This window comes from Benincasa hispida, chromosome 6 (genome assembly GCF_027475165.1).
Source record: "Benincasa hispida cultivar pf3 chromosome 6, pf3_genome.v1.1, whole genome shotgun sequence".
Taxonomy (NCBI): domain Eukaryota; kingdom Viridiplantae; phylum Streptophyta; class Magnoliopsida; order Cucurbitales; family Cucurbitaceae; genus Benincasa; species Benincasa hispida.
This window is the reverse complement of record NC_143483.1, coordinates 24,578,166-24,587,462: the sequence shown is the minus strand read 5'-3', so window position 1 is coordinate 24,587,462 and position 9,297 is coordinate 24,578,166. Positions and strand designations below refer to the sequence as shown.

Sequence of the window (9,297 nt, the reverse complement as noted above, 5' to 3'; positions counted from 1 at the left end):
ACCTTCCGACTGAGATATCTACAACACTTGGAACGCATAATGGAGGAGAAGTTTTCGGAATGTGGCCTAAACCAGAACACTATCGAATGTAAAATTAGAAGTCTGAAGAAACAATATTCGGTGGTAACAGGGATGTTAAATCAACAGGGTTCGGATAGAACGAGGAGTTTAAGTGCGTTCAGGTGGAAAGAGAAATCTTCGACGTCTGGGTTCGAATAAGTTTTTTAAAATATTAAACAATGTACACCGAACCTATTTTTGTATAATTTCTAATATTGCTCCCATATATGAATGTAGAGTCATCCTAACGCGAAGGGTTTGTGGAACAAGTCATTCCCCCATTATGATGAACTATCAAGTGTGTTTGGGAAGGATAGGGCAACCAAACACTATTGCGAGCCACCAGTGGTGATGGCATCAAATTTGTTCCAAGAAATGGAAGACGAGATTCGGCTAGAATCACAAGAATAACCTACCCCTGATAATGAACAAACCCAACTGCCTAAGGATGCAATGGAAGAAGACCAAGGAGATATGTCCACAAGGAAAGCAACTATACCAGATATTTCCACTAGCAGAGCGAGCGTATCAGCGGAGACATCTAGAGCCAGAATGAAATGATCGAGATCATGCGATCAACCGCTGATATGCAGTCAGCGCATATGGGCAGACTTGTTGCATGGCAAGCCGAGAAATATGAGATGGAATTTGGCCATCGGAAGGAGGTAGTTCAGGCCATATTTGGTATTGAAGGGTCCACTGAGGATGATAGATGTGACTTGATTGATATCATTGGCACGGACATACAAAAAACAAACCTCTTCCTAGTTGTACCAGAAGACAAACGACTACGGTACTGTACACACCTACTTGTTCGGAACCACTAGATTGACCACTTAATATTTCAACCCCAAAAAATATATCTTTTGTGATTTTTTTGTGAATTTTTTTAGAAATGACCACATGTTTGGTTGGTTCATATTATTTTGTGATCTTCTGAAAAATGTTACTATACATCATATTCTCACCATCATAATTAAATGAAAGATAATTATCCTATGTACAATTTCAATTCCAGATACACTATCCATATTATATAAAAATAAAATGTAAGATATGTAAAATAATAATATTAAGTTAGCAAGATTCAATATATATACATACAATATATCAATTTATTAGTAATTGAGATAATTACCTTCAATATATATACATACATTCAATATATACATAAAAATACAATATACCAATTAATTGAGCAGAAATATGAAATGTATTTTGTTGGTATATTTTACAGATTGAAGAGAATTATAATTATTACAATTTTTTAAAAGAATATATGAAAATTAATCTATTATACTCTATAAATTGAGAAAAATTTGAGATTATCCAATTTATGTCATAAATGATTTGAGAAAATACATATATTTGAAAATCAATCAACAATAGCAAACCATAAAATTAAAAAAAATGAAATAATGAAATAAAAAAAAAAACATTAAAAAAATAAAACTAATCTCATACACAAAAAACTGCATCAGATCTCTCAACTCAACTCAATTTTGCACTCAAACACAGGCTTTCAAACTCAACTCAACTCCAACAAATAAACACAGACAATTTAACTTTACCAACTCAACTCTCTGCTTTTATCGCACACCAAACGCTCCCTAAGAATCAAAAGTGTAATTTTATCTAAATTTTACATATGAGATTACATTTAATTGTTGATTGTTCAATTTTTTATCTAAGTTATTAGTACTTGTTAAGGATACAGAATCGAAACTTTAAAAGTATTTTAGGCACAATATCAATAAGACCTATATACCAATAAATATAGAAGTTTAGAGTTAAACTTCTAACCTTATATGAATTTATGCCACAACAAGCATTCATTTGACAAGCAGTTCGAGCACAATATCGGTTTAAAATTCATTTCAAATTAAATATCATATCGTATATCAACCTTTATTGACCATTTTATCAATACACAATTAACATGCATACATGCATTTCAATTATAATATTGATATATCAACATCTCTTCAACATGCACTTCAATAATTTTACAAGCAATATGTTATGAACTCTAGAAAGAATAAGTTGAAAAAGAAAACCCTAAAACTACTTTGATTTAAAATTTATATACCACCGTCTTGATCGCCAACAAATTGCACAAGAAACAGGAAATTCTTTGAAGGAAAGATAGTACATGAGGAAATCCCCTACTTTTCCTTCTAACTATCTTCTTGTTTACCATATTAATACAAAATGTACATAATACACGGTTTACAAGAGGTTCTCTGCTTAGCTCCCTAGAATATGAACACATAATAGGTTGGCCGCAAAATAGATGAAAATGATAGAAGTTCGTTAATGAGGGTACCTGATTTTTGAAAACCCAAAATAATCCAGAGATTAGAGACGCGAAAATTTGGGTCGGGAGCAAAGAATGATGAGAGCAAGTAGAAAAAAGGTTTTCCATGTATGAAATTATTGTATTATTACACGATTGATTGAGGTTCAAACGGCAGTGTGAGGGTGAGGATGAGGGTGAGGGGTGAGGGGCGGTCCTGCTGATGCAATTGCAAATTGTAAACCTCTATGCTGTCCATGTTGTAATACAAAGGCCACCTGTGTTGCAGCCAGTGCTGCAGCCTCCTGTTGGTGCACAACCACACAATTCAATTCAAATGTCTTTACTTAACAAACATTCTATAAGAGTTCATTGTCTAACTCTCTCTTATTGTGTTTCAGGCTTTCATATAGCTAGTCAACCTACATATAGATCCTTGCTTTCTACAATATACGCCAAAATTATACTTGAGAATACAGAATTTCAACAGATTATATTTGCTTTGACATAATTTCAACATAAACCTATAGGTCTGTTATAAACTTTTTCTATAAGAGTTGACTTCAGAAACAGTTCTGTTTTTAAAAGTTGAAAGAACACTCTTGGGAAAAACAGATTCCAGATTCCAAACCATACATAACTTTTAAAACAGTTATTAAGAGCAAAATTTCAAAAATACATGCAAAGTACTTAATACCAACCTGTCTTTGTCTTCGACGTTGCAAGATACTAATGGCCCAAGCCATGATGTAGCAGGGTAAAAGAAAACCAGCAGCACGAAGCAAGAAAATCTGTCAAAGGCACATCCAGATTATAAACCCATCCTATTATGCATACTATTTTAAGAAAACAAATTGCCATCCTGCTTACAGAGAAAAAGGCAGATGCGTCATCATCGCCATCAGGATCTGTTATGGTCAATGCATGCCGTAGAAGGAGAAGGGCTAGTAGCTGGCCATGTAAAATCAAACAATTCACCAATCATACAGTTTCATCAAAAATACAAGAGTGAAGAGTGTGATATCATTCCATCTTGTAGGAGGAAAAAAGTGTTCTACGAACTAAATTTAGGAAACCTACAATAAGAGCAGCGGATCGACAAAATGCAGCTCCACTGTCATTTGAAGCAGCATAATCATCATACTCAGCTTCCAAGAAATGTCGTTCCGCCTCTGCAATGGCCAATAGCCGAGTATCTCTCAGGTCTATTGGGTTACCAGCAATAGTCCATCTTCCCCTGTGCGTATCCACATCCAGATCAATATTTCAAATGCAGAGTGCAGAAATTACATGAAAATAAAATGCTTCAGTGTTCAAAAACGTGAATATTGATAAAACCATCCGCATGCAAATTGCAAATAACAAAAGGGTTAAACTTACTCAATATCAATAGCAGTTTCTTCAGAACGAGGTGGTGCAGTATATCCAGGTTGATAAGACTGGCAATTGAGTAAAATATACCAGCATCAAAAACAAGAAAAATATCATTAGAAAAAAGAAGCTGCAAATGAAAATCACATGATACCATTCAACATGGCATGAAACACGTCCAGACAACGAGAGGATGGCATTTTATTCAGAAAAAAGAAAATACACCGTGAACACAGCAGATAAATTGTCATTTGTATTTCGTTGGCAAAAGAAGGCATTACAATCATAATGAATGCATGTGTGAAATAAAGAAGGCATCCAACCTACTATGGAGGCAGGAAGCTTAAAAAACATCCCACTCCCGAAAAGGTCCAGACTTCGAAGACTACAGGATCAAGGTTACAATAACAAGGATAAATGAGAAAGAATTATAAGCGGGGGAGAGGAGGAGCCCAACATCCTGAATCAAAAGCCCCAAGCTTATATAGGTAAGACTAATTCATTGTAACAACAAAGTTTCAGTAGCAAGCTATATGTCATAAGACCGAAATCTGAGCAAACACCAATGCCTCTCTAGCCACTAATCCCTCATCCACCATCACACTCTACATTAAAGAGCCTGCATCTTCGTGGCAACCCCTTACCTCCACCAACTCTAACAAAGATCCCCAACAAGCTTTCTCCATACATAGCACATCTAAAGCAGTATCCCACATTACTTTTGGTTGAGCATGAAGGAAGGAGGAACCCACCTATTGACATGCTGGGCATCTTTTTCTCCTCCCAGAGTTGGAACAATCTTCTATGATGTTAGATCCAAACTATCCAAAAAAGAATCCAGCCCATTGCAAAAAACCCAAATCATTGTGTGAGCTATAATAGTGAACCACCATTATGGTTTTCTCAGAGATGGACGTACCAAAGGAAAAGACGGAAAAAAGGTAGAGCTTGGAGAGCATAGACAAAACAGATTGGTTGAGAGTATAGACAAATATGCAGAAAAGAAAAACAGCAAAAGTCTCTTCATCCATGGGGTTTCTAGAGTAGCAAATTCTCTTTCTCGACTTTTATAGTTTCCCCCTACAAAAGCAAGTCAGCAACCCAAACAAACTCTGAACCATATGGTTTTCTCCCTTTCATTCGCAACTCCTCGACATGATACATTTTCAGCATATAAAAACAAAGAAATTGAGAGGCATATGCTAACTCATTTAAAATTAAAAATGAAACCATCAGATGCATGCCTTATAGAGGTAGGAGAGATGCCCCTCTTGAGCGTGCACTTTTATGCATGTTTTAAACCACTAATAATGAAATTTTGAACTCCCAATGTAAAACATACAATTTTCCAAAATCCAAAGAGTTATGAGTTCAGAAAAAAGATACTACGAGGACAACTTGCACGCAAGCTAAAGTATAAAGATAATAGTAGCAATTTATTTGAAATTCTAAAACTGCAAAAACTCTAAAAATAATAATATAATAGTCGACATATCACATCAAAAGCATCATGCATACCTGATGACATATCTCACAAGTTATGTCCCCTTTCTCATTGCACCAATGTTGAACGCACTTTCTATGAGCATACTGAACACAAACCATTTACCAGATCAGACGCGTACAAAAGATTAATAAACAAAAAAACCCATTAAATTTCACCATATGGGTTCATATTGTGACATACAAAGGGCGTAACCTAATTTGGTTGCACTCTGGTGAGAAAAAAACAAAGCTCCCAGATCTCTATAATTCTACCATGACAGCATGAATAATGGTCATACTTCTAGTCAAGTTTTATCAAGCCAGTTCATAACTCAGATACACCAGACATAGAAATCGATATTTTATCACTAAACCATTAGACGGGAGATGACATTAAAAGGTCACAAACAAATCATTGGGGAAAAATTTATAAAGATCAGCAACCAAACTATGAATAGAACTACACCACCAATCAACCAAGTTATTTCGTGCACGTCATCCCAGTCATCGCCACATTAATGATATAAATCCTATCAAAATCTTAGCACGTCTTTTTTCAACAAGACTATAAAAATCAGACGGAACTCTCATCCATCACAGTTTTGGAAAATACTAGTTAAACTCATGATTCTATGTCCTTTCCCAGCTTGCTTCCAGGAATACTAAACCACATTGGAAGTAACAAAAGAATTTAAAAGAAAACAAAAAAGTTCAAAGCAACAAATATAGTCTTAAAACACATCCCCAATACAGAAAGTTAGTAAACCCCATTGAACTAGATCCAAAGTTTCCAAATCACCAGCAACACCATCCATAAATCCAACGCAGAGAACAGGGTAGCCTGCTTATTCACATTCAAGAATAAGAAACATTAGAAAGGGGTGAGGCGCCAATACCTTAAGACTACCACTACATGCACAAGGAGTTTCTAAATTATTGAGACTGTCTTCTTCCTGACAAATGCGGCACTCAGCCGCCTGAATCAAAGGCTCCTCCTCATTGGGTGCATCCTGTTCCACCGTCCGATCATCGGCAGTTGCAGTAGAACACGAAGGACCAGCCGCAGCCGCAGGGGAGTTCGCGACAGCCTCACGAGGTGCAGAAGGGAGAGGATCAACCGGGTCGGACACAGGTTGAACAGGAGCAACAGGTCGAATCAAATGGTCAACATACAGGACGAGATGATCGCTCATTGTCCTCAAAACCCCTATTATATCAAAGAAAACGAAAAACCCAACACGGGCGGTCAAATCAAGAAAAGAAAGAAACCCCAGAAAGAGAAATCAATGAATTAGAGGATGATAACAAACCTGGAAGAAGATAATCAATGAAAGCGCGTTAGGCGCAGAATGAGGAAGAAGATAATGAAAATGGAGGAGATGGGTCGTGGGGGGCCGCGTTGTTGTACAAGATTCCGCAAAAAGACTAAAATAAGAAGGAATTTGGAGAACAGTGGACGGCTCCATATATATAGCCGGAGTTTTCTTCGTTTGAAACTTCCATGTCTTTGCGTCCAATCCAACCCAACCCAACGAACTCAAAGGGTATTTTCGTAAATGAACGTGCTTTTCCGCGTCAAGTCAATATCTATCTACGCACTGTCATGTGGCAGCCTGAACTTACCAATTTTGACATTCTCACAAATTTTATCCCTTTTACACTTTTAATTCAACTCCAAATATTTTCCATCAAACAAAACCCACCATATTCTCTCCTAATATCGCCCGGTTTTGTTCTAATAATCATATTAATATAAATGCAAGTATTAAGTAAAAACAAATAATAATAATAATACAAAAAATAAGTGTGTTTTACAATTTTATAACGATTTACTCCCGTCGTAAAAAATATTAGTATATTTCTTATACGTTTAAATTTATAAATCATCAAAAATTAAGTTTATCTATAAACTATAAAGACTAAGTCGTTATGTAATAAAAATTGACACTTAATTTTGATTAAAAAAATTCACGGTAAGGACTAAATCACTATAAATTGTAAAGTATGGAACTAAATCGTTATTTATTAAAGTTCAAGAATTAAATTGTTATAAATCTGAAAGCATGGGGACTAAATCGTTATCAACTAAAGTTTACGAACTAAATTGTTACTTTTATGAAAATTTAAGAAAAAATGTGTTTTTTTTTTTTTTACCAAATGACAATTTTGTTTTGTGAAATTTAAATAAGAAAAGATTTAGAGAATCATATTTCACAATCAAGGTTTAAGATATCGATGTTGACAGAAATATCAAAGTCTTAATTTTACAGAAATTTCGATGGAAATATCAAGAAGATGTCAATTTCTATGGGACAATTCTGGAAAATTATAAAAACAAAACATTCAAAAAATAAATTTAAATTAGTAAAAAAATGTTTTATAACTTTAAACAAGTTTGTCTATTATTTATATCATTGAAGGAAATCATACTCGAGATTTCCATGAGTAGCGGAAATAAGATAATTCCAAATCACAATCATGAATGAACATCACATATTACAGTCATCTACAGAAACGTGTGGTTATACAATTAATAGAGAAATTACAGCATGAAAACTCAAATGAACAAAGAGAATACTCTACGAACATTTGAAGATGCGCCTCCACGCTCCTTTGTGCACGACCGCTCGAACAACAGCAACCTCGGACACTCAATCTACATGACCGCAACACAGCACGAACACTTCGCGCTCGTCCTCAACAATCTCCTCATCCACAAACTCCTCAGCTACAGCACGAACGGCCTCCACAGCACCTCGACGGTGTCGAGTTGAGTATGACACCACCAACAAGGCTACTTTGGTATTCTCGGTGTGAGAATCTAGAGGGTCGGCTCTATTCAGACTTGGTATGAGGCAGACGAAGGAGGAAACATCGATCGTGTACACAACTGGGCAAGTGGGAGATGACAGAGACCTATCGCATAGGTCGATGCCCAATCGTTCAGATAAAGCTGAGCGATTGTCTAGCAAAAGTATGCAATCGTTTAGCTCATCACTTAACTCAGTCTATCACCTACAAACACTACACGATCGTTTACTTTGGGCAAGCAATCGTTTAGCAAAACTATGCGATCGTTTAGTAAATATTGTACGATCGTTTAGCTCGCCACTGTACGATAGTTTAGCTCGTCCTAACCGTCATTTAGTAAATCTATATTTACTTGACGACTACCATGAGATCCTTTTTGCTGAGAAAGAAATCTCAAAGAACTTTTATGAAAAAAATTTCAACAGTTTGTAAATCTTACTAAATTTAGGAAAACTATTTTTCTTTTATCTCGCGGTTACTATGAAAACAATAACCACCCACTCAATTGGTTATTTAAAGAAAATAATTAATTATCCAATAATTAATATTATTATAAATATAAATGATAACTGATGACTAGAATTTATCTTTATGCACATGGACAATGATGAATATGAATCATACAAGCTCATGTTGCCATAAACTTGTAACGGTAATTTAATGTTTCCATTTTAAGCATGTGCTCAAGGATATACGATAAAGATAATTTATGCGATACTATGTTTTAAGTGTATGCGTTGATAGTGATATGCTCGTAGTATGCGATGAAGTAGTGCGTGTCACAAGTTTCCTTTCACTGAAACCAAGTATAATTCAAACGCAGGTTTCTCAGAATGATCCAAGGTTGAACATGGGGATTGTTGTCGTTAAATGCAATACTTATGTGATACATGCGACCGGTTATAATAATGAATAAAGAATTTTGGTTTGTACATAAATATAAATTGCGCTGAAAGTAAAAATGTGTTGATAAAGTAAATTCCTAAACTATTATGATATACGATACAGGGGTCGAGGACTGGCTGTGAAGTTGTACAAAAGAATCGATGTATGCAATGGCAAGTCTTATGGATGAAGCAGAAAGAGAAAGAGTAAAGAGTAAAAACATCGTAAGTTCGTCAATCGCGTTAAGGACACAACTAAGGTTCCACTTTCCCTTGGCGTACACCTTTCAGTGATCGGTCGCGTTCCCATACGTCGTGAAACAGAGATGAACGTGATGAATGCAAGGTTGTTTCCATCTCTGGAAATACTTATCGCTTTAGTTAACACAT

At 35.5% G+C, this 9,297-nt stretch overlaps 1 protein-coding gene across 1 annotated transcript; it reads right to left on the bottom strand.

The window, feature by feature from the left end:
* Nucleotides 1-2,103: 2,103 nt before the first annotated feature.
* Nucleotides 2,104-6,723, bottom strand: LOC120080164 (uncharacterized). The gene is made up of 9 exons (XM_039034736.2): nt 6,523-6,723; nt 6,109-6,419; nt 5,246-5,317; nt 3,737-3,795; nt 3,437-3,593; nt 3,227-3,307; nt 3,058-3,147; nt 2,509-2,661; nt 2,104-2,386 (listed from the first exon to the last, which is right to left on the bottom strand). Exons 2-8 carry the CDS (start codon nt 6,403-6,405, stop codon nt 2,524-2,526), a joined length of 894 nt encoding a protein of 297 aa, XP_038890664.1. The 5' UTR covers nt 6,406-6,419; nt 6,523-6,723; the 3' UTR covers nt 2,104-2,386; nt 2,509-2,523.
* Nucleotides 6,724-9,297: the final 2,574 nt, after the last annotated feature.